We start from the raw sequence: 27,125 nt of genomic DNA, 5'->3' as shown, positions 1-27,125 counted from the left end.
CTTGCTTGGATTACACTTTACCAGTCATCCGAACGGTTTCGCGCATCCCATGATTCAGACAATACCAGGTACCGGCGTTGTCACCGGATCGCTGCTTGATCCAGTAATGAAACTGAAAAGCTGAGCCACTGGTTCAGCTTGACGGCAGATCACCCGCCGACCAGCCTCGACCCTTTCTTATTTCCGGCGGATGATCGGAAGGGGAAGGGGGAATTCCCGTAGGGGAAAAAAAAAGAGGAGGGAGGAGGGAAGCAGGAAGGGTGGTTCCCAGATTACCGGTTGGTAAACCCGCGCGACATCCCGCACCGCTAGGAGAAGGGGAGAAAAATAAAAAAAAGTCAAAAACAAAGATAACACAAAAGGAAAAAAAAAAGAAAAGAATGCAAGATGGTAAACCTGCATGGACAGGGCACTTGCTCTCGTGCAGGCCAAACTTAATACAGAGGTACGGGCAGCACAAATCGGGAGGTGATGGTCCAATCTCAGACAAGCCAGAAACCACACGAGTTTCCTAGTCGGGGTTGGATAAGCTGGTAGGTCACGGGGAGGTAGAAGTGGTCACAATCGGACTGCTCCTTTTATTTTATTTTGTTTTATCTATCGTCACCCCGATTGAACTATTGCTCTGCTAAAGGTGCCGAATGGGAAGGAGAAATTCAAGCGCCGGAATTAATTATAAGGTCGCAGGACATGGAGAGATCGCGGAGATTGAAAATCAATAACGGAGTATGGTGGATGGATGATGATGATGGACATCAAATCCCAACTCCAGGTTACAGTCCGGCCGAGGTTCTAACCGAAACAAACCAACCAGATGATCCTCCCACTGGGGAGGGGGATCTATTGGCTAGGAAGATCTCTCCTGCTGATGAAGATTAAGTACGATGTCCGTCCGTTAGTCAGTACATGGAAGAGGGGGGTGGGATCAGGGCAGGGGAGAATGGAAACGAGAAAAAGGAAAGAAAAAGGTTTCATCTAGAGGGAATAATTGGTCCGCGGCTTCCCAGAAAAGGATGGACCGCCCTGTGATCATTCCAGTTCAGTAATGAAGGGGTGAACGGTCAGCTCTCTTTCTTCAAGAGCTTCTTCTTCGACTCTAGTGTCTGAACATAATGCATACAAGGCATCCACTATGGTCTTTGATCAACCCGGTGTTCGCCCATCAATCGCTTCATTGCTTTCTCTCGAGGCTATCTTGCACCCTCCCCGATCGGGTGTTATTTCCGTCACCGTTTCTCGTCCTGGGATTCGTGTATCGACAGACAGGCGATAGTCCAGTTAAGCAAGGCTCATCCTGACCAGGTTCCTGTAGGGCCGGTACATTGAAAAGGTGGGGAAAGAATGCGCACAGGACCTTCAGAGTTCAGACGTCGAGCGATCAGGGAAGAGTCAAGTCACATACATCGATTGACAGGAAGAGTAATCTAACTAGTATCTACCGCGCCAGCAGCTCAAGACGGGCGCAACTAACACCCTGTAGACAAACGACTGCATCAGCATGACTTGGGCATTCAGTGTCATGCATGTTAGGTAAGGTGGATGTGTATTCGAGTTATTTCATACTAGTATACACACGCCTGCGCACGCTGGGCAACCGGGCAGCCTGAACTCGTGTTGATGATTGGCGAGGCGTTTCCACGTGTTTTGAGCCCCGGCGAGTGGATGTGGAAGTGGAAACTGAAGGTCGCCTCGACGTCGAGTCATAGACAAATCGATACAATAGGATGACTTTGCAGTAAGGCAGGAAGCACTACTGATCACTAACCAGAATCGAGTAGTACTATCACCTCCATTGAATAAACCAAGTCAGTATCCTCTGTGACAGTCAGTAAGTGTCCAGCATTTGCCACTGCCGCTTAGACCATCATAGGGAATGGGCCCTGCATTACTCTGTCGGAGTTACTACGAGGCGTAGCAGACACACCAGCCAGAGAAGCAGCAGCAGTAGCATGCAGCTGCTGTGGCTTGCCCTCATCATTCCTAAATCCCTCTCTGACTTATTCTTACACCTGTTTTGTGTTCTGGCTGTCGGTGACGTAATAGGATATTTGAACACCTTCAAGCAACAGTAAACTGCTACCCCCTCATGATCCAGATATCTTTCCATGATATAATCTAGTAGTTAGTTAGCTGGCTAGTATGTCTAAAGTAATATAGGTATAACCTCAACCCAAAGTAGGAAGAATGACACCGTCACTCAGCAGGATGCATCCAACCCCATCATCAGGAATGCAACCCCCAAACATGACTAAGTAAGTAACCGAGCTTCATTTTCCCTTTCCATCCCTCCCAGCCTACTGAAATAGGCATATACGGTGGGCTTGACTGTGTAAGTTCAGATCATTGTGAAAGTGCCCGCCCGAACGGGAAATGCTGGAGGGATGATGGCTGGCTGGGAAATTGATCATTGGTGGGCCTGATTTCATGCGAGGGGAAGGAAAGCAGACGGACACAATGAATACGGTATGTGTATTTCACCACACTTCCACCATAATTACTTACAATACATATAATACAGGACTGACAATGGAGCCAGCCATTGCCAGCACATCATCGACACAGCATCACATACTACACCTACCTAGTAGTAGTTAGTTAGTTACCAGGTTGCTGTGCTTACCAGTACTAAGAATAACTGTGCTAACTAGCTAGCTAGTTAACTATGTATCAAGTAAGCAGAGCCCCTCATAATACTGAATCACATATCAATTCTAGGCAATAAAGTCCAGAATTAATATGAATAAAGTGAAGGAAAGGAAATAAAAAGGGATCAAAAAAAAACAAGACAAGACAAGACTCGAACTCGATTCATTCCCCACACATCCACTCCTATATCCACACCCACCCTCGAAACTAATTAGTAGTTAGTTATCCAACTGACTAACTATTGTAATCTACCTATCTTACCCCTTTCCCCTAAGATACAAAGTTTAGTTCACTTATCTACCCAAGTAACATAATCAGCAACTGTACCTATCGATGTCCTTCTCCTCTATTCTGTAGTCATCTGCAGTGAAACAAAACCCCCCCAATGCCCAAGCTCTCTCGAGTCAGCTAATCAACCAACCATACATAGTTAAAAGTAGACAACTACTAGTGATCCAGCTGAAACGTGCCAGGACCCTCCTGGTCTGCTTTACCCCTGTCTCATCATCATCACCCCCCCTCATACATACATTGAAAATAGAATCCAGCCATCCCATCCCCTCTTCCCTACTCCATAATTCAAACCGCTCTATATGCGTTCGTTGATCCGGATGACTCTTACCGGGATAGCCGATTAATGAACATTGGTGATCCTTACTATTATCATTCTATTTTAGGGGGTGGGAGGCCGTGAGACGGAACTGTTATTAGCGAACTGGAGTAGCCTGAATAAATGTTCTATAAATAAATAAGTAGTATAGCCGGGGTACTGCAGTGGTAGTAGTATTGAAGAAGAGCTAAACTGCAGTGCAGTGCAGTGCAATTTACCCCATAATTAGTTATTTAGTTAGCTAGTTAGCTTAGTAGTTAGCAACTCGAAAAAGCAGACAGTAGATAGTTAGTAGAAGAATAGATCTGCAATGTCTTACATAGCCACACCTCTACCTACCTAAGTAAAGAAGGGCACGAAAATGAGGCTGAGCAGTGTACTCAGCCTGGCAGGGCATTCGTTCATACCTAACACTGTAAAGAGTACTAGGGTAAATTATTACTGGGCTAGTTAGTAGTGTCATTCCTTACCATCACCGCCACAAACAAGCAATGAAGCAAACAACCACTTACGAGAAATACTACTGTAGAAAACCACAGAAAAAGAAAGTTGGAGTCATCAATTGTGAAGCAATAAGCGATACAGCCGCGCTAAGCTGGTATTACTTCTACCTACACTGTATGTACGATTAGTATGTCTAGTTCTTTCAGAATAAATTTTACATAGTAATTAGTAACCAACAAGTAGCTAATTATAATGGAATAGAGAGATTCATTCAACCGGGTTATTTTACAATATATAATCTACCAGAACAATAGTCCTAGTCAAAACAAAGTAAGCCAAAAGAAAAAAGAACAGTTACCGTAGCAATCAATCATCATCCCACACCCCCAGGAGTTAAGTTAACTCGGAGTGGAGAGAGAGGAAACTAACGATCGATATAGTATAAAGACCGGTAACCCGGGGCCCACTTCACTTCAATCACCCATACCCAAAATACATGCATACGTACTGAGTACCTTATGAGGAAGAATAATGAAAGATACAGTATAGATTATTAGGGGTTATTATAATTATTCTAGCTAATTCGGATTTAAAGTAGGCAAACACTGATAAATCATACGAGAAAGAGAGAGATCTCCAGATTCGATCCAAAAGATTGCAGAAAACCAGGCAATCTACCCATACATAACTTACTTGGTCTACTGATCTCGGATGACTGTGCCCGAAGGAAGGTGCCTTATATGATACGATATGATATGATATATGACTCAGGGGCTATTTTCTTACTTACTCAGTCCTAACTAGTAGCTAATTGTTACAAGGCACAATCCAATCCAATCCCCTCCCAGCCTCATGAAATAAAGAAAGGTTCAAAACTACTGTAATGTAAGTATGTAGCAGTAACGCGGCATTTCATGCCTCTATTACCAATTAGGCATCATACTCCTGATAGATCGAATCTTTTTTTCTTCTATAGCTCGCATAAATAGAAGGCCAACTCATACAATACTTAGTACCTTTCCTGCTTGCTTCACTCGTGGTGGCTGGGAAGCACAGCAAGATCTGATCTGGGCTATCTACTATCTACACCGCTACATGTCTCGCTCGACTCGTGCGGTGCGTTGCGTTGGTGTGGCGACAGATCCTGTGCGGGAGGAAGTATGTATGTGGGTTTGCCTGCCGGCTCGGTACTATGTGACCTGTGGTTTCGGAGGGTCCGGATGTGATGAATGTGGATGGTCTAGGCCTAAAGTACTTAGCATCGTTGGGTGAAAGTCAATTGCAATAATTACGGAGTCATGCTGGATAGCAATAATGTCATCCAAATCGTTGAAACTTGCTTAGATACTTAGATATGCTAATGTCACACATGGATATCAGTACAACGGGACACCAATCCCTGATCTACGTTTTTTATGAGCAAATGGTCCCCTCCCTGGCTGCTCATTTAACCGGTGATCTTGTAGATGGACTCGGCGAGACGCTTGACGTTGCCGCTGGTGATACCGGCCACGGAGATACGGCCGTCCTTGGTGGCGTAGACGGAGTGCTGGACGAGTTAGTGTAAAGAAGAGATACACGGATTGAAAGCTGCTTACCTCCTTGGCCAGAGCGTCCATCTGCTCGGGCTTGAGACCAGTGTAGGCGAACATGCCGATCTGTCGCATGTTAGTAATCGCTTGCATCACTCATGGTTTAAATCCTACCTGGCTGGTGATGTGGGACCAGTCGTGCTTGCTGCCAAGCTCCTCCAGGTTCTTGCGGAGGAGAGCGCGCATCTCAATGATGCGGTCGGCCATGCCCTTGACCTCACCCAGCCACTGCTCGTTGAGCTTGGCGTCGTTCATGATGGTCGAGGCGATGCGGGCACCGTGGATGGGAGGGTTGGAGTAGAAGGGACGGATGAGGATCTTGATCTGAGAATCCACACGCTTCTTCTCCTCGGCGGACTCGCAGACGAGGGAGAAGGCACCGACACGCTCGCCGTACAGACCCTATATATCACTTAATACTGAATCATACACCAAGTCTGGTATCAGCTTACCATGTTCTTGGCGAAACTCTGGCAGAGAGCAATGTTGTGGCCCTCCTTCACGAAGTGACGGGGAGCAAAGGCATCCTGGTCAGCGTTACCACTGGCAAAGCCCTGGTAGGCCATGTCGAAGAAGGCAAAGTGACCCTTCTGCTTCATGACGTCGCTGATCTGGCGCCATTGGTCCTGGGTGGGGTCGACACCGGTGGGGTTGTGAGCGCAGGCGTGGAGAAGGATGATGCTGTTCTCGGGAGCAGCCTTGATGTCGGCCAGCAGGCCCTCGAAGTCGAGGCCAATGGTGTCCTTGTTGTAGTAGCGGTACTGTCCGACCTCCAGACCGGAGTCCTTGAAGACAGCGGCGTGGTTGGCCCAGCTGGGGGTGGGAAGGTAGACCTTCTTCGCGTGAGGGTAGAAGCGCTGCAGGAAAGCACCACCGATTCTCAGAGCACCGGTACCGGAGATGGTCTGGGTGATGACGAGACGGTCCTCCTTAAGGACGGCGGAGTCGGAACCGTAGGCCAGCTCAGCAGCAGCCTTGGTGAAGGCAGGGATACCGGTGATACCAGCGTATTCCTTGTCGTAGCCGGAGGCGACAACCTTGTCCTCCGCAGCACGGACGGAGGGGAGGACGTAGGGCTTGCCCTTGTCATCACCTGTTTGATCGCAATGAATTGTCAGACTACTGAACGTTGGAAGTTGGTTGTTTGGCGTGATCGAGAGATGGTATAGTTGGATAGTTAAACTGAAACAGGGTGATGCTTACGGTAAGCACCGACACCCAGGTTGATCTTCTCCTGGAAGGTGTCGGCCTTGTAGGCCTCGGTGATTCCCAGGATAGCATCCTACAGAGCCAATGGGTCAGCAATGGCATCACAACAGCAATTGGGATGTGTTGGAGATCTTACGGGAGGACCCTGAGGCACGTTGGACCAGGCGGAGGCGTGTCTGGCGCCGACAATAACGGTGCGCACACTAGCGTCACGGGTAGCAGCCTTACGGCTGGCGATTCTGAGGGTGGACAACATGGTGAATGGAGGAGGATTGGATAAGAAAAGAGAAGAAAGAAAGGGAGGAAATGAGCAAGCACTCCAAGAGACCAGGGAGGAGATGATCAGGAAGAAAAGGACGGGGGGGTCCAAGGAGCTGGCAAGCAGTACTTGAATGGAAGGCTGGAATCGGGGGAGGAGACGAGCGGGAGAGAGACGAGGTCGGCGATAGTTATTTTATTTTTTGAGTCACTGGAAACTGACTTGGGACTAGTCTGGTTAGCACAGTAGGGAGTTTCCGGGGAGAGACGCGGGAGGTCTCGGATTGGCCACGTCCTCCGCATCGCCAGCAGCTGACTTGGTTGCTTGTTTGGCTGGTTTGCATGGAACATTATTGACCTGGCAGCTGCAGAAAGCAAGCACGCTGCACATATCTCTCGGATGTACGGAGTAGCATGAATGTAGTATATCTATTTCATCAATGACATCTGAATGCGATTGTCTATCTCTACTAACTGATTGATTACTATCCGACACAACAATGAACACCACTGAATGAGTTGTCAATGTCATCATCACGGAGAGCGTGGACTCCCTCCTTGACAGATCGCACCACAAATGATGAGCCCGTCCCGCTCGCCCCGGTGAACTGTTTTAGTATCGAGGGAAAATCATGGATGGGCTGAGGTTGGTCTTCCCCTCACGAGGAGTTGGGGTAATTATCTGTTCAATCGGAGACAATCGTCCTTCTACCACTTACCTTTAACCACCACCATCACACCATCAATCATATAAATTTGCAGCATTGACTCCATTTCCTCCTGCTAACTAACAGTCTCACTTTTCTCGATTTTGGTAGCTTTACCACAAAATCTTGAATAGCTACCCACACAACCATGGTTGCTTGCACTCCACCGCCTCGGACAATATCACTCGGCCTCGGTTAAATTCCCCCACACGCCAAGCCTATCCCGATTCAATAGCTCTGCTACACCATCGACGGAGTATTGAGGACGTCCTGCAGTGTCTTCGGAGCACCGAGTCCATCTTACCTCTCTATCCATCCATCATCGGACAAAACCGCGTGCTGCTGGCTTGCTTGCTTTATCTACACCCAAAAACAGGTCGATCTATTGGATATAGGTAGAATAATATGTGACGTTCTATTGGTATAATCTGTACAAACATCGCATAGCCTAGAAAAATACCTGCTGAGGATCATTAATGTGCCTCCTGAATAGAGGTCGTTCGGTGAAGGTCATCATCTACTACAACAGTCCGAGAGAAGCAACACCACTCTCAGCCGAGTCGCACACCGGCCTGGCGGTTCTTGCGCGCTGTCGCTCCCATGGCGTTGTTCATACCCGTGTGTTGACTGCTGTCCAGCGCACTCATCGCCTCGCGCTTCTTCTCTTCTTCGATCTTCTTCAACCGCTTCTCCGTCTTCATCTTGCCACTGCCCTTGCCGTGGAATTGATGACTGAGATGCTTGAACGCTTCCTTCTGGTTCATCGCGCGACCATGCTCATCCACGTACTTGAGCTGCACATCCGGCTTGTATTCGCGGTTGAACACCTCCGCCATGTGTCGCGCCTCCTGCTGATCGCGCTGCTTGTTCTCCCACCGAGCGTATTCTTCTCTCTCGCGCGCTGACATCCGGTCCAGCTTGCCTGAGGCACGGTCGCGTTCACGCTGCTGCCGAGCGCGTTTCTCCGCGTCGGTCTCCATGCGCATCTTCTCCTGCAGGAAGCGATGGCGGTCGCGCAGTAGAGAATTGTTGTCTGCGGCGTCGGATCCCTTGACCAGACCACGCTGTTTGAGCATGTTCAACGTAGCACCGAGACCTTGATCCAAAGTCGCTTCCTCGTCCAAACCTGTAGTACTGATCTGTTGCTGAGCCTGCGACTCCTCGCGCTTGATCCGTTCCTTGAGATCTTCCTCATCCTTGATATCATTGTAGGTTCCCATTTCCACATCTTCGTCCTCTGCCTTGATGCTGGGGCCTTCACTCTTAGCACGTGACTCCTCGGCGGGCGTCGTGGTTTGTCTCTCGCGGCGCTCTGGAAGGGTAGGTTTCTGTAGGTTGGAGACAAACTCCGAGGTTTCGTCGATCACGAGGCCGGGCTCTTCTTCGTTTCCATCGGGCGTGCCTGTTTCCATCGGTGTCTGGGAACCCTCTTCTCTGAGCTGTCGAGCAAGATCCTCCGGTCGCACTTTTTGTCGCTTCTTAAACGCAGCACGTCTCTGGCGGGTAAGCGAGGCCTGTAGATCATCATCATCGACAAACGAGACATCCTCACTTGCCCACTTCTTGGGGGCGGGCGCGGGAACCGGTGTTCCGTTATTAGTATCAACCTCCATGGCGTTGTTATTCGGGGTACTCGTCGACTCGGTCGTAGGGAATAGTTCGTCGTCATCAATAACAGCTCTCTGTTTCGTAGCCTTCGCCTTCTTCTTCTTAGGCTTTTTGATCTTGATCTCGCTGATATCCATGTAGTCGGACGCCGGTGTCGTCGTCTCCGTCTCCAGATCCAAACTGACGATATTCTTGTTCAATTTGCCCGACACCTCCTGTCTCTTTGCCTCCCGCTCCTCCACCGTAGACCCTTGAGCATCCAGAGTAAAGCGTTTCCGCTTCTTGCCATCAATTTCCTCGTCATATTGTGCCAGGATACTCGAGTTCTCTTCCGTAGGATCATACGCCGGCTTCCGCTTCTTCAACTCTGTCCGCTCCGTAGCCTTCTCCCTCTCCCTCAAATCAACATTTTCCAACTCATCACCCTCCTCCTCATTTTCATCGATCGTCGCATCCTTCAGCGTGAGAATATGATCCTCGCCGCCCTCGAAATCGCCCACCTCATGCCCAACCTTAATACCAGCCAGATCGACAGCAGTGTATTCCGCCGCCCGTTCACGTTCCTCCAACTCCTCCGCCAGCTTGCGCGCCCGTTCCTTCTCGATCTTCTTCTGTCGCTTCTTCGCCTGCATCAGCCACGCCTTGGTGTCCTGGTCCGCATCGCCCGATTCACCCAGCGTGGTGCCCTGTAACTTGGCATCTCTCTGCGCCAGCTCTCGTGCCCGCTTGATCGCAGCGTTTCTCTCTTCCCGTTTCCGTTTCGCCTCGGCATCATCCTGCATCTTCTTCCAGTTGGATCCAGCCATCGCTTCGCGCGACTCGAGGGTACTGGCGGGGTCTTCATCTTCGGAGCCGGACGAGTCGTCGGAGTCGTCTTCATATTCGGCGCCAGGAACAGGCAGGGGTTTTAATCCGAGCGCGGCTCGGATTTTGTTGTTCTGCTCGATGGAAACTGCGTCGGCCATGATGGCGACAAATGCAGAGGAAGAATGAAGATAGATACAGACGGTCGGGGGGTGGGTGGTGAGGTATCGTCTTCAGCTGATGAGTGTGAAGTTGAAGTGACGGGATATGAGATATTCAACCCGCCGCAGCGGCGAACCTGACCTGACCTGACCGACCGACCGACCAGCCAGCGAGCGAGCGAGCGCGGCAACAAGCACTTACCTAATCAGCACCCATCTCGGTAAGGTTTAGCGCGACAAACTCTTAGCGCGAGCTTGGCGCAGCGGATAAAAGGCGGCTTCGTCGATTTTTTCTCTTCTTCTTCTTTTTCTTTTCTTTTCTTCAGAACATGAACAAACACGGATCTGCGTTCAGCGATCCCGTTCATGGAGGGTGGCAGTTTCGGCTGTTTATTTCTCTGTGTTTCGGTTGAACGCTGGACGGTTCGACGACTTAAGGAGCCATTCATCTTGTGGATGGTTTTTGCACTTCCGGTCGACAGATCTCAGATTAAAGGTTGGCGCTGGGTGTTCACTCTGGTCTTGAGCTCCCATCTTGGTGAGCTCGGCTGGAGAACCTGGTTGCTGACGGCGTCATATTCCTACTCCCTTTGCCGAATTGGCCGTCGGTCACTGAGGTTAGGGAATAACCATGACCTGCCAACATTACTATCATTATAATTTATGTATGTAGTTGTAAAGATGTAAAGCTGCGCGCATACTGAGTATGCTTGGGATACCATTTGAACCGACCAATAAGTCGATTATCGTCTGCCATGAGTGGACGACGATGTAGCATGCTCGACATGCTACTCGAAAAAATATGCCATAATGCTGAGCCGAAGGATGAAGCACATCGCATCGCGAGACCCTTCTCCAAAACGCCATATAACATCATATCTTAACACACCGACCCAACAATCCCGCATGATCTGTTTCACTGCTACACCCATAACACCCTTTCAAACCGAACTTCGATCGATATAGATACGGAGTAAAAGGAAAAGTTTACAACAACTTCAAATGCCCCGTCACCGAATCCACCACACTCTTGGGACCCAAAACTCCCAACACCGTGCGGCTCCCACTCGCAATTTGCGTCCGTCCAGCATCCGTAATCACCCTGGCGCAAAGTCCCAGACTAATCGCCTTAGCCTGCATCTCCTCCATCTCCTCCTCCGACTTGACCTGCAGCGCGATCTTCGCCTGACCTTGTGATTCCCACCGGCGCAGGATCCCGCTGTTCGGCGTGTACGCTGTCAGGTACTTGTAGCATGCGAGGGTAGCGTGCGAGCATTGGGCGGCGATTTTGCCTGCAACAGTGACAAAATATTAGCAAGCGCCTACCACAATAACCATATCCATAGCCAGAGACATAGATATAATATTGTAGAATTGAAGACGGGGATATGCTTACCCTTCGTCATACCCAAATCCGTCCTCACGACAAGCACCAATTTCACTTCTTCATTGGAGCTATCGAAGTTGGCGAGCTCCGTGCCGTCGCCTTCTTCTTCACTGTCCTCTTCTTCTTCGGATTCGTAGTCTTCGTCCGACGAGTCCAGGTGCGGTTTCACGTTGTAGCTGTTCGGCCAGCCTTCTTTTTCTTTGTTGCTGAAGAGACCGAGGCTGCTGCCTTGGCCGATGAAGTAGCCGGTTATACCAGCGAGGATGGCGGTCGCGACCACGTAGGCGGCTGTGGAGGGGGTGGTGCGGTCGAGGTCGGACATTTTGGGATTGATTGTTCTCGGGGGTGGGTGTGGAAAGTGGTGGTTTGGTAGAAAGATTGAGTGGTGGTTTTGCGGAGCGGAGCTGGATGTTGCTTCGTCGGCGGTGACGTTAGCGGGCCGGGTGGCTGGTTTCTAGTACGATTGATTGTTAACAGGTCTAATTGGGAGCTAGGCTATGTCTATACTATGTCTTGGGGTTGTTGATTACGTGCTGATATGCATGAAATAATGTGGAAAATAAATTGTTCTAGAATGTTGGTCTGCTTACTGTATTACAACTGTTAGGAGGCATCAACCCAAACACCGCAATCCAATTTGACAGGCGCTCTGCTTCATTATATACACATCCCAATCATTCTAAAAGAACTGCTATCTTCCCTTAACAGCACGTCTAGTTCGGACGAGGAGCGGGGGCGCCGCCGACGTTTCCAAGGCGACGGCTCCTGTGACACATTAGTAGCGGATCGCAAACAGAAAGAATGCGATCAGAGCAAGACAACTTACATGAAGGTACGGCTGAAGAAGCTGATGCCGATCATGAAAAGCCAGCTGGGGATGGCACTGAAGCCGTAGATGACGTATCCAAGAGGGAGCAGAAGGTTGTTCTGAGCGAGCCAGCCGTCCGTGGGGTGAAGAGGACCGTCGTAGGCAGGGGCCTTCTCCCAGACCTTCTCAGAGTGGACCTTGTAGATGGTCTCCGGGGTCACGGTGGTCGAGTTCAGGTAGACAGTGTGGAGGGGAGTGTTGGGGCGCTCCTCACCAAGCTGGGCCTGGGGCACCTGGAGGAACCAGACCGAAGGAGCACCGGCACCCCAAGCAGAGCAAAGAACCTTGTTCTCTTCGCAGTCCAGCTTACCGAGGTTAGGGGAGGTAGGATCGGCGGAGAAGAGAAGCACGGATTCCTAAATAGGAGGATTATTAGCGACTATTGTTATGAAATCGAGTGGGTGCGCCCCCTTTTCTAGGGCTTGCTTACATTGAACGCTTTGTCTGCCTTGTCACAGCGACCGAAGCAAGTCTTGTTTCCTCCGGTAATGTAGACCAACCAGTCCTGGGGCTCCGAAGCGGGCTCCAGGTAGGACTGCCAGTTGGTCAAGTTGAACTCGGAGACGGTCTTCTCCTGGATCTTGGTCTTCTCGACGACCTTCTCAACAACGGCAGCGGCGGGGGCGACCGGGGTGGCAGTAGGCAAGTAGGACTTGGCCTTGTTGAACCAGCCCTGGACACGGTCCGCAAGGGGAACCTGCTCCTGAGCCACAGCGAGCGCTGGGAGGAGGGCGACGACCGGGGTGAAGCGCATGATGCTGAAGCAGTTGATGACGCGTGGTCAGTATAGGGGTCGAGGGAATCTATCACATCCACTGGGATGGATGGATGGAAGAAAAAACCAACCTGAGCTGTTATTGAAGGGACGGGCGCACTTTGGAGAGAAAGAGAATTCAAAAGCCAAAGTACGGGACAGCAGGCAGCTGGGGAAGACAGGCACTTGGGGATGTTGAAGGTCGAGTGAAACGGCGAGAGATGTAAGCGTCGGCGACAGGTGGCCTAACTCTAAATGGCCGCCCGAGGAGCCAACCGCCGCGGAAGCGGGGATTCCGCCTTCTGGAACACTTTAGCTTGACAGATTCGATTGCGCTGGATTCTGCGAAGATTGTGGATGCAGATATCATACAACTACTTGTCTACTAATTAGGGGGTGCATGTCTTGCATGTCCCCGAGTCTCTTTACAATGGCATTGTTGACATGTTGACACGCGGCAATTCAGTGGATCCGTGGAGCTGTGTATGTAGCATCCGGACAGCTTCACTGACAATGCGATGTGCAACCACAACAAATAATCTTCATATGGAGATAGGGTGGTATTAACGGTATTCTGGGAGATTTTACAAGAAGCCAAGAAAAAGCAAATATGGCTGCTTATTTGATTATGACAGACACAGCATGCTGTTGTAATGATAGCTGTGCCGCTCGAATATGCTGAGATGCTCGCTGTTTCCATGAGCTGCACTCCCTGCCATCATGGCACCTTCCTTGGTATCATTCATCTGCATCTGCTAGTAGCAATGTGACAGATGCAGCGTTGCAGCGACTGACAGACGCAGCTCTATGCAATCCATCGCTAGATGCAATACTTCAATAATTTACTGCATCCATATTGTACCAAACCAATACATCCTCAATCGAGCTTCCGCCTTCGTTGTCAAGTATGATACTATCCTGGAAGAAAGCTGGGGCCTGTTTACTAGTCCTGGCAGCCATGGCATGCTTCTCATTCGGTGAGGCCATTTATATTGTCGCTGGAAAAAATGGGGCTATTGTCCACTCTAAAGGTATCTTGGTCCCAAAAGGGCAATGGTCTAACATGGCTTACTCGTTCAGCGATGACGGAGAGAATTGAGCCTCCCCCAAACACAACCATGGCGATCCGACGATCTTCCCGCACACCGGGTGATTTCCCCATCTGTAGGGACCCTCATGGCGCTGCCCGACCATTCTGTCTCCCGGAGAATGGTGCAAATGTGACGGTTGGTGGGACTTACTACATCACCTGGGACGCGGACTTTTATCCTCTGAATGCCACAATCACCATCGAACTGAGATATACGGACTCTATAGAAGGGGATTCGACATTTACCTCGGACAAGACGGACAACAGCTACGGATATACTCACATCCATATGCAGCAAGAATGGCTTCAAGGAAAGCAGCAGAACCCTCTGACACTTTACATTATCGAGCTGGACTCGGTGTCAGATAAGCGGGCAAGTGCCCGACGGGGTCCAACCGTTGTTCTTCACCCCAAGCCAGTGCAGCATCGCTTGTCTCCTCGACCGACTTCCTTCAACAAGTTGGGCCTGTATATTGGCCTCCCAGTGAGTCTCAGCGTGGTCATACTCGTTGTTGCTGGTCTCTACTTTGGCATGCGAGACAGCAGGCGAATTGATCTGGGGAACCTTGGGGGCCCGGGGTATGGCATTAGAAAGTCCAAGGGTCAGCGTCTAGGTCGTAACCGGTGCGAGTCAACGTCGGAGAGAACTGTGGAGGAGACGAGCTCGGACATCACCGAAGCCGCCCAGCCCGGTCGAAAGGGAGCTTTAAAGCGAAGTCTCAGCTTTGGGTTCAAGCGTGATTCGTCGAAAACAAAGGGCTGGCAGGTGTAATTCAAGAGCATAAGAGCAGTGCGGCAAGACTAAGGCATGCAGGATTTGGTGCGCGCTTGGCCCAGTTGGTGGCAGGCTTTTAAGTATTGTATAAACGAGCCCGTTCAGTGGTATGACTGTTATTGGACTAGTGTCTGCAAGAAAGACTAAAATATCACGCTATCCTTCAACCAGAATAGGAAAGAGAACGAATGCAGTAGCCTAGGAGATAAAGAGTTAAAATGATACTTTTAGAGGGTTTAGTGCCGGAGCATCCCACCCGCCATTACATAACCCACGGCTTCTCTACAGCAGCCACAGTCTATACTAACTATTCTCCCACTCACCATGTCCGGGGCATCCCCCCGTCGCAACGCCTCCCACCTTGATATAGTTGGTTTGTGGAGTGAGCGATCCCTCAGCCGCCATGGATAAATTGACCAGGAATGACTCGCTGGGCGAGTTCGTCTGTCGCTTCCCCAACTGTGATGCCCGATACCGGCGCAAAGAGCACCTCCGCCGCCATGAGGCCAAACATATCCAAGATCGGACATATCCCTGTTCCATCTGTGGTCAGGAATTCGGACGAAAGTATACACAAAGTTAGCTTGCAGCGCGCAAGGCTCCTGCGTGCTTGTTGTTCTGTCATTAGTAACGTGCGTTAGTGACACACTGCGGCGACATCTACGAGTGAAGCATCAGTTGAATGAACCCGTCCACCGAGCTCGACGCGCCTGCTCCAATTGTCGAGCCATCAAGGCTCGATGTGAAGGGAAGCCTGTTTGCACGGAATGTCAGCATCGGGGCATTCGCTGCTCTCTCCGCGAGGCGGAGGACTCCCCGGCGCCCGAAACCCGACCAGCGTCCGTGAGCCCGCGGCCAGCGGTGTCCAGAGAAGAACAGTTTGTCAAAATGTTCTTTGAGTTGTTTCACCCGCATTGGCCGTTTGTGCATCGGGGGACGTTTCGCATCCGTCATGAAATTCCCATGTTGGTCCAGTCCATGGTGGTGCTGGGCTTGTGGGCGAGTGGGGAGAGGAGCGCACGGTGTGCGGCTGTCGAGTTGCATGAGCAGCTGAATTCGGCGATTTTGCAGCAGAAGGTTAGTGCAAATACTTGTAAATCTGTCATAAATGCTAATGTAGTTGCAGGAGAGATGGGATGTGCCCGATGAAGTACATATACCTCATTCGGGGTCGTGGCCATTGCCGATTTACCAGGCGATCTTATTACATGTCATCTTCTCTCTGATATACAAAACGCACGGCTCTCTCGGGATAGATTTGAAGCCGTCTGGACTAAGGACTGATACTGAGCTGCTGCTTAAGTGCCTGATTCGGAGCTGCCGTCTCCGGGGCATGTTTTATTATCCGCGCATCCTGCAACAATATCAGGAACCTGCGATTGCTCAATACATGCTGGTCAGTATTGAGGAAGTAAAGCGATTCAACATTGCACTGTATAAGGTGTGCACAACGATCTATGGCTCGACGGCGCTGAGCCAGATGGTGGATGGGGCATCGATGGGCAACATCCTTCTAACGGCGGATGAATTGCAGTTCCCGCTGCCGGAGAACCACGAGTTATGGGATGCAGGGACACAGGCGGAGTGGGATCGAGCCCTGGAGGGGATGAGCGTGGATGGGTTAGGGGAGTTTAGGGAGGATGAGTGGATATCGAAGCAGGCTCGGATGATGCATGTGTTGGGGAATATTTAGCTCACTACATACCAATCCATAATTGCAGTGGTTGAAGCATATCAAATACGATCGATCAAGACTGTAATGTAAACACAATCAACTCCATTATCACTACATAAAGAACAAACACCCTCCATCTCTCCCTAACAACCAACTACAAACAATTGAAATATAACATCTACGCCTCGACTCCATCCTTCTCATTCTTCGTAATCGTATCCACAATCGCAGTCTCCAAATGCGGAATAACCGGATCCTTCTGCACCCTCAACCCCTTCGTCATCCTAGCAATAGTGGTATAGAACCCTAGTACAACAAAACACTCCACGACCTCATCATCCGTCATAACCCTCTTAGCCCACAGAATCGTCTCCTCGTTATTGTCATACGTGCGGATCGACTCCTCCACCAGCGTCAGAATACACTGTTGGCGCTCTGTCCACGTGCCCATAGCAATTAGCTCCTTCGAGGACAGACCCTTGCGCAGAGCCTCGATCTTATCGTCGCCAAGCCCGTTAAGGCGCGAGATGGGCTCGTTGATGCCGAAGAGGTACTCGGCGTTGATGAGGCCCGTCATGCGGAGGACAATGAGCTGGTAGTCGAGGAGTTGAATGGTGCGCTTTTCGCCGGAGAGAATGCTGTCCAGGACGGACATGATGGGGAGGAAGGTTCCTGGGGAGCGGGCATAGAGGCGGAAGACGGCGCGGTCGATGGGGAAGGATCGTAGGAAGGCGGCGTTGGCTTCGTGGGTTGGGGAGGGGTTGTGGATGTCGATGCCTTCGATCAGGGGGTATTTTGCTGCCATGGTGAGGGTTGGTTGGTTGATTAGGTATGAATATTTGTGGTTGGTTGTTCGAGTAGATTGTATAGGGTTATGGAGATGTCTGTGGTGGGATAGTAGATGGGTGTTTTTCTTGGACTACTTCTAACTTTTAAATACAGTGATTGAGGTACTGCTGATCAGTCCATCAATGATTATCAAGTCATGCCATATCGGTATATCAGCGATTGATTATCACTGTCCTCGTATTCTCTTGCAGGATGCTGAAGGAGTATCAGGATGCCGAAGTACTTGTTTCAGACTCGCGCGGATGTCAGCATCACCAGCGGCAACGCTAACTGCCATGTGCGCCCTAGTATCTTACTCTCCCTCCACGGCGGGAGAGCTAATTAAGGCCCGCATGCGGTATGATTTCTGATTGGATTAGGGACTGTATACACAAACTATACTACACGAATTGAATTTGAATGGAGTCAAGATGTATGACTGCCAGTGATTTAAGATCATTCCACCGCTGCCACATATCCATCCATCTCATCATCAAGCCATACAACATACACACACACTATCACTTCTCACCAACCCTACTATCTTTCTATCCACCCACCAACCTCACATACTACAAAGTAAAAATGGGCTCAACAGACCCCTACCGTCTCGGCCGCGACGTCATCGCCTCCACACGTCTCAACCTCCAACACTACATCTGGAAAGAAAGCATCGGATACCTCCTTCACCCATCCATCCGATTCCCCGACGCCAGCAGCAACAGCGACATTTCCATAGCCGATGTAGGGACCGGTACTGGGTCAGTACTCCCTTCCCCTTACATCCTCTACATCCACCAGCGAAGCTAACAACAATGTAAAGAATCTGGCTCCTCGACCTCCACCGCCAATACCCCAACGCCACACTTCACGGCTTCGACATCTCCTCGGAGCAATACCCTGCCCCGGGATTCCTCCCTTCTAACATCTCCCTCCGGCATCTCAACATTCTGGAGGAGATCCCAGAGGAGTACGTGGAGAAATATGATGTCGTGCATGCCAGACTTCTTGTGCAGGTAGTCTTGCAAGCGGGTGGAGATCCGAGACCCGTGATTAGGAATTTGATGAGGCTTGTTAGTACGTATACTCCCATTCCCTTCTTACCTATCACATTTATTTCCGATGAGTGGTATGATGTTAATATGTGAAATAGAGCCCGGCGGCTACATCCAATGGGAAGAACCCAACGACGACGCAGGAAACCGTCCCCTCGTGAAGAGTGATCCTGAGACTACGGTCTCGGAGAACTCGGAGGAGCTTATGAAGAGAATTGATGGGAAGTTTAGGTCGAAGATGCCTTCGTATGACCCCCCTCCCCCCCTCTTCCATACACTTAGCCCCTTCCTTCAGGAACATAATGTAGATGCTAATGATTGATGGTAACAGATGGTCTATCCACCTCGCATCAACCCTAGCGGAGCAAGGACTGCGCGATGTTCTCCGCGATGAATGCCATCCGGGCACGTACACCCTTATTCTGGACCAGATGAATTATCTGGGACTGTTTGGGGAGCTGATCAGTAAGGTGCCTGGGGAGGAGAAGGGTGAGCTGAATGAGTTGTTGGAGAAGGCGGCGGTGGAGGCGAGGGGGGGTGTCGCGTGGAAGGTGAGGCGGTTTGTGTTTTTGGCGAGGAAGTAGTTCATCATACCGCCTCTTTTACTATACTTTTAGATTAAATGAGATATATGTTCATACTTTTACTTTTTTGGGAGTGTTTGTATAGTGGGTGGTTTGTTATAGGGTTGGTAGGGAGGTGGGGTGGTTGTTGTATGTTGGGGGTTAAGTTGAGTATGTTATGTAGGGTTGAGTGTTATAGATTTGTGAGAAGAGGTCGAGTATGATAGATTTTATTTGATCTTTACGAGTGAAATAGGTGATAGTTGACTCAATATGAGGACATCATAGTCATACGCAGCATAGTTTCGTTGTATGTGCCTTTATCTAATTATGAACCCTCTATAGAACTGACATGTTTCTATGACTTAATGACTGATATATCTGACTCTAGTAAAAGTGAGTATAGTGGAATAGTACATCAAAGTATAGACTATGACCAATTTCATCTATATTGAGAATCTAACAAAAAATCTACCAAAAAACAACAATATCCAATCTGAGATCTAACTAATACACCACCTAGAAAAATGACCCTATAAACGCCCAACCCAAAATCAATGACAAAAGAACAACACCATCTCCCCTCTAATCTATTCCAAATCCACATCCAAATCCCCAATATTCTCTCCCTTTCCCAACTCCCCCAACACCCTCCCATACAACTCCACGGCCCTCCTCGCCCCCTGCTGATCAAACACCCTCCCATCCCAGTAAAACCTGACGACATAACTCCCCCTCTCGGCCCCCTTCCCCACCTCCAGCTGCACCCCGTAATTAAACTTCATCGTATTCTTACTCATCTTCATCACGATCCACCTCATCGCATCCTCCTCCTTCCCGTCAAACTTCTTCTCAAACGGCTGGAAACAGAACAGCGCTTTCGCGCCCTCCACATCCCTATCCACTTCCAATGCCTCGTAGATCTCTGACAGTGAAACTGCAGCGTGGTCCGCAGAGGTCCAGAAATCTCGCTGGGTATCCTGCAGCAGGGATTTAATGGACTGAGATTTGTCGATAGTAGAGAGGAAGGGTAGGAAGTTTGCGCATGTGCCGGTTATGCTCTGGGGATTGGGAAGAGGGACGTTGCGGGCTGTTATCAGGGTGTCGTAGACTATACTTTGCTTTTGCCCGTGGGATGAGGTGTTGAGATGAGAAAGGAGGAGGGAAAACGCCGTTTGGAAAATAACTGACGGAGTCACGTTGTGGGTTGTGGCGAGGGCGTCGATGCCCATGTCTGCTGGGATGGGGTAGGTTGTTATGTTGTTCAATGATGGGTTGTGGAGAGTGGAGAGGTAAGGTGTCGTTGTGGTATCGTTGTGGTAGGGTTTGAGGAGATTCGTCCAGTAATCTAGCTGGGGTTGTTTCGGGAGAGAGGTGATGTAGTTGATGTATTCCTTGAAAGGGGTGCATTCTGGGATAGGTTCATTGCGCGCGAGGGCTAGGAACTGGTCGTCGAAGATGTGAAGTAAGGTGCCGTCGTAGGAGGCGTGGTCGAGTTTGATGACGAGGTCTTTGGCTCCTGTGGTGGCGTCCGTGAGGAGGGCGTAGCGCACGAATGGTCGTGCCGGATCGAAGCGTTCCTCCCAGTTGTTGTCAATGAGGGATTGCTTCTCTTCTTCGGTGGTGTAGGTGTGATAGGTGAGGTTGAGGGTCGCATCGCGCAGAATAACCTGCACTGCTGTGCGGGGATCCCGGCTCTCGTCTGCGTACAGGTACAGCGCGCGCAGGATCTGGTTGTGCTGCGTGAGCTGCGTCGTCAGGCTGATCCAGCGCGTAAAGTCAAAGTCCGCTGGGAGTCGACGGACGGTCATGAGCTGCCAGAATTGCTCGGGCTTGTTGCCCTGCGTGAGGAACTCGATCTGCCCGGGGCTTAAAGGGTAGATGTCTTCCACTTCGGGACGAGAGATGCCGAGCTTGGCGAGCTGATTGTACATGACCTCGGTGGGCTGGAAGGCTGGTGTGGCCGGGGCTGTAGATGGAGCTGCAGCAGCAGGCTCCTCAGCCAGCAGCGCGGCCTGGTCGCGCAGTGTCCGGGATGAGAGGATGTCGTTGACCCGCACCTGGTATCCTTCTTGTCGGAGGAGACTGACGAGGTTCAAGGCCGAGATGGAGTCGCCGCCAAGGGCGTGGAAGGTCGAGTTGGCGTGGATGTCATCGGCCGGAGTGTCGAAGAGCTTGGCCCAGAGCTGCTGCAATTTGTGTTCTGCTGGAGATGTGATGGCTGAGATCTCCTCTGCAGGCAAATAGGCCTTGAGTTCGTCGTCAGCTAGGTCCTGAGTGAGAGCCAGCAACCGCTTGCGGTCGATCTTGCCAGAGCTCATGAGCGGGAAGTCAGACAGTGGGAGCCAGATCGAGGGGACCATGTACTTGGGCAGGGTGGTGAGATGGTCCTTGATTTCATCCAGAATGGGCGCCTGCTCTGGAGCCAGCAGCACAACCTCCCTCGAGCCCGGGGCAGAAGTCGAACAGAATGCGACGAGCTGCTTCTTCTTGAGCACTGTGGCGGCAATAACAGCACACTGACTGAACAGCCCCGTCTGCATAATAACACTCTCGATCTCTCCCAACTCGATCCGGTAGCCGTTGATCTTGACCTGGTCATCCTTGCGGCCGAAGAGCTCGATCTCCCCGCTGGGCAGCCATCTCGCTAGATCGCCAGTCTGGTAGATTATTCCGTCTGGCCGGTGCCGGAATACCTTGTCTGTGGCATCTGGACGCTTCAGATACCCCCTTGCCAGCTGCGGGCCAGCAAGACACAACTCGCCGACTTCTCCAGCTGGAACAGGCAGCAAGGTGTCTGGGTCAAGGATCTGCGCCGTCACATTGCGGTAGGGCCGGCCGATGTTACGCAGGTTCATGTCTGGAGTGACGTTCGTTGTGGTGACGCAGATAGTGGCTTCGGTTGGCCCATAGGCGCTATGGACGGTGATGCGCGGCGCCCAGACGGTCTGCATGTGCGGCGTGACAGGCTCGCCGCCGGTGGCGAGGATTTGCAGCGTTGGCACGTCGTCTGGATGGAATAGACCGGCCATGGTGGGCGTCACGCAGACAGCAGTGACTTGCATGGCGTTGATCAGGCCGGCTAGGTTGCCGACGATGGTGCTTTGGGGTGCTACGCAGAGCGTGCAGCCGGTAGCTAGGGCTGAGAAGAGGGAAAAGAACGATCCGTCAAAAGTGTAGTTCAGTGCCCAGAGAATCCGGTGCGAGTTGTCCATCTCTGTCGACTCGATGATGCCCTCCACTGCTGTGGCTAGGGCTCGGTGGGTGAGCAACGTGCCTTTGGGCTTACCTGTGCTGCCCGAGGTGTAGATCAAGTACGCCAGGTTATCCGGGGTGAGATCGGGGACGATCTCGCGCTGGATGGGCATGGCATCCCAGTCCAGGTCATCGATCACGATCACATCGTACATGAGATCGTCGAAGAAGCCCGCGCTCTGGCGGTCCGTGATGACCACCTTGGCTTCACAGTCCTCCATGATACCCAGGTTGCGCTCACGAGGGTTCTCCGGGCCAAGAGGCAGAAAGGCACCTCCGGAGACCATGACTCCCAGCATGGCAATGATGGTGCTGATGGACTTCTCCAACAGAAGAGGAACCACCTGTTCCAGGACGACGCCCTTGGCGCGCAGCAGCCCGGCTAGCTGGTTCACCTTGATAGCCATACCGGCGTAGGTGATGCTGGCACCGGTGGCATCTTCGACAGCCGTGCGAGAGGGATAGTTGCAGGCGATGCGGTGAAAGGCAGAGTGGCCGAGCTCATCATCAGCTGGGCTAGTCTTCGCAACCTCCACTGGCCCATCGACCTCCCTCTCAACACCATTCACCACACCATCTCGCACGAGTTCCAAACCCGCAACCTTGGTATCTGGTGCCTCTGCCGCAACCTTCAAGATATCAGCGACAGACTGCACCAGAACCCTGGCATACCCATCCTCCAGCATAGATGACAAAGTCACGCGGCCCAAGTCCTCATTACTCAGCTCCAACTTGATGTAGTCGTGAGTGCCGTAGTTCTTCTCCGGCAGAATGGTCAATCCTCCAGCCGTAGCAGGCATATTATCCACCTTGATGAGGAAGTTGACCGTTGTGTCAAAAAGATCCTTTGGCTGCCGACTCACTTTCAGTATCTTGCGCAGGCCGTACTGCGCATGTCGCGCCACGTCCCACAGGCTAGCCTGCACGGAGGCCAGATGCTCCTCGAACGAGCTGTTCTGATCGACCTTTACCCGCAGCGGAGCAATCATTAGCGTAGGCCCGCTCATCTGTAGGATACCTGGTATGGGGGCCTCTCTTCCGGAGAGAGTGACACCAACCACGATGTCCTGCGAGGAGGTGGCGCGAGCAAGGACGAGAGACCAAGCGGCGTAGAGAAGCATGCTGGGTGTGACTTTTAGTGCAGAGGCTGTGGATTTCATGTCAACGGTTAGGGAAGCAGAGACGAGAGTCTGCTGCTCGGTTTGTGCGCCTAGACGGGTAGGAACTGCGCCGTCGAGGTACTTCTTCCAAAAGGTCTGCATGGTGGGTTCGTCGTGCTGCTGAAGATGTTTCACATATTGACTGAAGAGAGGGCGCTGGACAAGTGCAGACCCCGTAAGGAGGGAAGACAGGTCCTGAGGGAGGAACTCGCTGGACCAGTAGTCGAACAGCGCATGGTGGATGGTGATCACCAAGACATTGTCTGGCAAGGCACCTGCGCGCCACCAGAGACCTCCAGCGTGCATGGGCTTCTGGATCTGCTCCTGCATGTAGGATTTCACATCCATGGAAGACGTCTCCCAGGGAACAGGGGCGGCTTTACGCACCACCTGCATGAAAGATACCCCGTCTGGGATGAAAGTCGAGCGCAGGAAGATTTCCCTGTCCATGAGGGATGTCAGTGCACGCTTGACTGCCAAGGCACTGTGTCCCTTGAAGCTGTATGACCGGCTGTAGATGTACTTGGTACCGCCCAGCATAGTGTTGGCGATGATGGCTTCCTGGAACGGCGTTACTGGGAAGGCGTCCTCGACGTCAGCCGTGTTGATACCGAAACGCTCGAAGGAGGGAGTTTCGCGCAGTAGCGTAAACGGCGCATGACCATTTACTGCAGTGCCTCCGGCCCGGATGAGACCAGCGACCTGAGCCAGAGACTGACCGAGAATGATATCCTCCACGCGCAGAATGAACCCATGCTCGGTCTGCAGCTGAGACACAACCTGGATAGCTTCCAGTGATGTACCACCTAGCGCCACGAACGAGTCTTCCACCGAGATATCCTCCTCAGCGAAGGATAAGAATCTCGCCCAGAGAGCGCGCACAATTATCTCCTTCTCCGTCAAGACCACCCCGTTAGTGCCATTCTTAGGTCTATCCGGCAGCAGCTGCCCCGACTTTGCGAAATCCTCGACAATCGCACGGATAGCAGCCATATCTACCTTTCCATTGGCATTTGTCGGCAACGCAGCCAGCGGCACCCAGAACCCAGGGACCATATACCGCGGCACCCTTGACGCCAGATACGTGCGCAGATTCGCCACGAGTGAGTCCCAGTCGCCGTCGGCGCGACTCACAACCACTCCTACAAGAGCTGTCTTCCCGCCCAAGGCAGCGGGCACTACGGCCGACTGCTTGACTTCTTCATAGGACTGGATGACGGCGTTCGGCTCGGCCGGGTCCACGCGCTGACCGTTGATCTTGACCTGGAAATCGATCCGGCCGATCATCTCGATTGACCCGTCGGCGTGGCGCACGGCAAGGTCACCTGTGCGGTAGAGCTTGCCCTGACCGAAGGGGTTGGGAATGAAGCGACGGGCTGTTTCTTCGGGGTTGTTCAGGTAGCCACGGGCGAGCTGGGCGCCACCGAGACAGAGTTCACCTGGGATGAGCAGCGGAGAGAGGGCGGTGGTGCCAGGAACGAGGATGTAGGAGGTTGTGGTGTCGAAGGGCTGACCAATGATGCGGGATGAGCTCTGGGTATCTTGGAGTCTGTAGCGCCAGTTGAGCTGTGTACATTCGCTGAGGCCGTATGAAGACAGTAGCTCGACGCGATGCGACCAGGTTTGTACCACTGCTGGGTTTACCAGCTCGCCGCCTAGGACCATTCGGCGCAGTGAGGGCACGTTGTCCGGTGAGAGGAGAGATGCTGTGGTCGAGGTCATGTCGACGGAGGTTATGTGCATGCTGTTGATGGTTCTGGCCAGGTGGACGGTCAAATTAGCCTTGCTGGCCAGGCACAGACATCCTCCAACGCTGAGTGTGGCCCACATGGAGCGCTGGGCTGCGGAGAAGACGGGGTTAAAGAAGAGCAGCTGGCGTAAGTCGAGCATCTTGGGGAAGGCCAGGAGACCGTTGTACGCGGCTTGATGCTCTAGGAGGACTGCTTTGGGCTTGCCTGTTGACCCGGAGGTGTAGATCACATATGCCAGAGAGGTGACGTCTTGATCGAGAGACAAGTCACTGTCGTCGTTGCCCATGGACTCGCTCAGCAAGTCGCGGACCTTGTGCTCGCGAGGAAATTCACCCGCAGTGTCTGAGTCCACCAGGACGAAGTCTGCCTGGACATCCTCAACTATGAAGGACTTGCGGCTGGCCGGTGCATCGGGGTCCAGGATCACGTATGCAGCGCCAGCCTTCAGGATAGCCAGCAGGGCAACGATAAAGTCAGTCGATGTGCGCATGTGCACGGGAATGTAAGTTGCACCGTACGAGCGCAGTAACCGGGCCAACTGGTTTGCGCGTTTATTCAATGTGCCGTAGGGTAGAGGAGCATCCAGCTCGAATTGAACGGCGTGAGCGTCTGGTCTTAGCCGAGCCTGTTTCTCAACCAGGGCGTGCACCAGCCCTCGACGGGCCCGGATGGCAGCCTTACCGTATTCATGGAGTAGCTGTCTCTCAGCTGGGGATGTCAAATTCACTGCTGCGATGTTTACGGACGGGTTTTCAACCACCTGCTGCAGCGTAGCAGCGAAGTGGTCAAGGAGTACTCGGACGTTGGTCCGTGGCACGGCCAGATTATGCCGCATGCTCAGCTTCAGCTCAGAGGATGCCGACAGGTTCAGCACGAGAGGAAAGTCAGCATCGGTTGTCATCACCTCTTCACTGTCATCAGGTATAATAGACACTTTGACTTGCGGCGGTGCGGCGCCTGTTTGTGTGAGGATGTGCTTGTAGCCCAGGTGCGAGTGTGTTGCTGCTTCCGCACTGACGGTACCAACGTGTCGGATCCACGATAGAGCTTCCATATCTTCTGGCACAGACAGAACCAGGGGGAAGTCCTCCTGATCTTCTAGCCCCTGCTGAGTGTACTCTGGTCCGAAGAAGGACCGGTCTCGTCCGGCTACCGTGAAGATAGCGGTGCGGTGGCCACCCGCCGTGTGTCGAATAGATACCAGGGCCCATATCCCATAGATCAAGTCATCTAGTCGAATGCTATATCTCTCACTAAAGTCTAATGCCGCTTCGAAAAGATGCTCAGGGGCCCGGATAGTAGTCTCTGATCGTGGCCATTGGTGATCGAGAGGGAAGGAATGGAGTTGGGGTTGCGCTCCAACATGGGAAAAGAGGTCGGTCCAGTATTCTGCGGCAAGTTCTGGGTCCTGGATAGGTTGTTGAGAGATTTTCTCATGGCCCTTGAGAGATTGGTATGTGGGAGGCGAGACGGGATGGGCATCTTGGATCTCGTAGTAGGAAATCATCTTGTCACATCAAGATGGTAAACAGAAAATAGGATATGCAGTAGGAGGTATCAATGCCTCTACTTTCTTGCTACCAATGCATGATCCTGGCTAGATAATATGCTTCCTGGTCTTGTCTGATCCCAGTCTTTCTCCGGTTTCTGCTCTCGTATCTGGTGGGTCAGAGGGCTTCGAGAAACCGCGATGCGCCCATCCTGCGATCCTGCAGTCTGACACATACTCGGCATTTTGCCACGAGGCCCCCCGCCGTGCATTAGCTTCGGCGGTTGGGCTAAACGGTTTTGCGAGGGCCAGTGATGGGCATCGGGCTGGCTGGGAGGTGGTGGACGGTAAGGCTAAGCAATCCTTCCAGAGCGCGGCAAGACATGGGTTTGGGCGGTAGAGCTAAAATGCAGGGTGGCATTTGTCAGTGGTGGCG

At 51.8% G+C, this 27,125-nt stretch overlaps 9 protein-coding genes across 9 annotated transcripts; 3 read left to right on the top strand and 6 right to left on the bottom strand.

Annotated features, from left to right (window-relative positions):
- Positions 1-5,147: 5,147 nt before the first annotated feature.
- Positions 5,148-6,757, bottom strand: AtWU_03076 (putative aspartate aminotransferase; the record flags this gene model as incomplete). The annotated part of the gene is made up of 6 exons (XM_035498189.1): positions 5,148-5,249; positions 5,299-5,358; positions 5,407-5,694; positions 5,745-6,385; positions 6,496-6,574; positions 6,638-6,757. The coding sequence occupies 6 exons, from the start codon at positions 6,755-6,757 to the stop codon at positions 5,148-5,150; spliced, it is 1,290 nt and encodes a 429-aa protein (XP_035354082.1).
- A 1,260-nt stretch (positions 6,758-8,017) lies between these two features.
- On the bottom strand, positions 8,018-10,039 carry AtWU_03075 (U4/U6-U5 snRNP complex subunit SNU66; the record flags this gene model as incomplete). The annotated part of the gene is made up of 1 exon (XM_035498188.1): positions 8,018-10,039. The coding sequence occupies one exon, from the start codon at positions 10,037-10,039 to the stop codon at positions 8,018-8,020; it is 2,022 nt and encodes a 673-aa protein (XP_035354081.1).
- Positions 10,040-11,026: 987 nt separating this feature from the next.
- On the bottom strand, positions 11,027-11,748 carry AtWU_03074 (aminoacyl-tRNA hydrolase PTH2; the record flags this gene model as incomplete). The annotated part of the gene is made up of 2 exons (XM_035498187.1): positions 11,027-11,331; positions 11,436-11,748. The coding sequence occupies 2 exons, from the start codon at positions 11,746-11,748 to the stop codon at positions 11,027-11,029; spliced, it is 618 nt and encodes a 205-aa protein (XP_035354080.1).
- A 391-nt stretch (positions 11,749-12,139) lies between these two features.
- Positions 12,140-13,048, bottom strand: AtWU_03073 (uncharacterized protein; the record flags this gene model as incomplete). The annotated part of the gene is made up of 3 exons (XM_035498186.1): positions 12,140-12,191; positions 12,253-12,650; positions 12,725-13,048. The coding sequence occupies 3 exons, from the start codon at positions 13,046-13,048 to the stop codon at positions 12,140-12,142; spliced, it is 774 nt and encodes a 257-aa protein (XP_035354079.1).
- A 958-nt stretch (positions 13,049-14,006) lies between these two features.
- AtWU_03072 (DUF4448 domain-containing protein) lies at positions 14,007-14,910 on the top strand (the record flags this gene model as incomplete). The annotated part of the gene is made up of 2 exons (XM_035498185.1): positions 14,007-14,079; positions 14,129-14,910. 2 exons carry the CDS (start codon positions 14,007-14,009, stop codon positions 14,908-14,910), a joined length of 855 nt encoding a protein of 284 aa, XP_035354078.1.
- A 406-nt stretch (positions 14,911-15,316) lies between these two features.
- AtWU_03071 (C2H2 type zinc finger domain protein) lies at positions 15,317-16,606 on the top strand (the record flags this gene model as incomplete). Its single annotated transcript, XM_035498184.1, has 3 exons — positions 15,317-15,480; positions 15,555-15,990; positions 16,040-16,606. The coding sequence occupies 3 exons, from the start codon at positions 15,317-15,319 to the stop codon at positions 16,604-16,606; spliced, it is 1,167 nt and encodes a 388-aa protein (XP_035354077.1).
- Positions 16,607-16,766: 160 nt separating this feature from the next.
- Positions 16,767-17,393, bottom strand: AtWU_03070 (uncharacterized protein; the record flags this gene model as incomplete). The annotated part of the gene is made up of 1 exon (XM_035498183.1): positions 16,767-17,393. The coding sequence occupies one exon, from the start codon at positions 17,391-17,393 to the stop codon at positions 16,767-16,769; it is 627 nt and encodes a 208-aa protein (XP_035354076.1).
- A 608-nt stretch (positions 17,394-18,001) lies between these two features.
- On the top strand, positions 18,002-19,055 carry AtWU_03069 (S-adenosyl-L-methionine-dependent methyltransferase; the record flags this gene model as incomplete). Its single annotated transcript, XM_035498182.1, has 4 exons — positions 18,002-18,177; positions 18,240-18,493; positions 18,570-18,717; positions 18,803-19,055. 4 exons carry the CDS (start codon positions 18,002-18,004, stop codon positions 19,053-19,055), a joined length of 831 nt encoding a protein of 276 aa, XP_035354075.1.
- Positions 19,056-19,624: 569 nt separating this feature from the next.
- On the bottom strand, positions 19,625-26,707 carry nrps7 (putative nonribosomal peptide synthase; the record flags this gene model as incomplete). Its single annotated transcript, XM_035498181.1, has 1 exon — positions 19,625-26,707. The coding sequence occupies one exon, from the start codon at positions 26,705-26,707 to the stop codon at positions 19,625-19,627; it is 7,083 nt and encodes a 2,360-aa protein (XP_035354074.1).
- Between the last annotated feature and the right edge of the window lie 418 nt (positions 26,708-27,125).

This window comes from Aspergillus tubingensis (assembly GCF_013340325.1).
Source record: "Aspergillus tubingensis WU-2223L DNA, scaffold_4, whole genome shotgun sequence".
NCBI classification, from domain to species: domain Eukaryota; kingdom Fungi; phylum Ascomycota; class Eurotiomycetes; order Eurotiales; family Aspergillaceae; genus Aspergillus; species Aspergillus tubingensis.
This window is presented reverse-complemented; position numbering and strand designations above follow the sequence as displayed.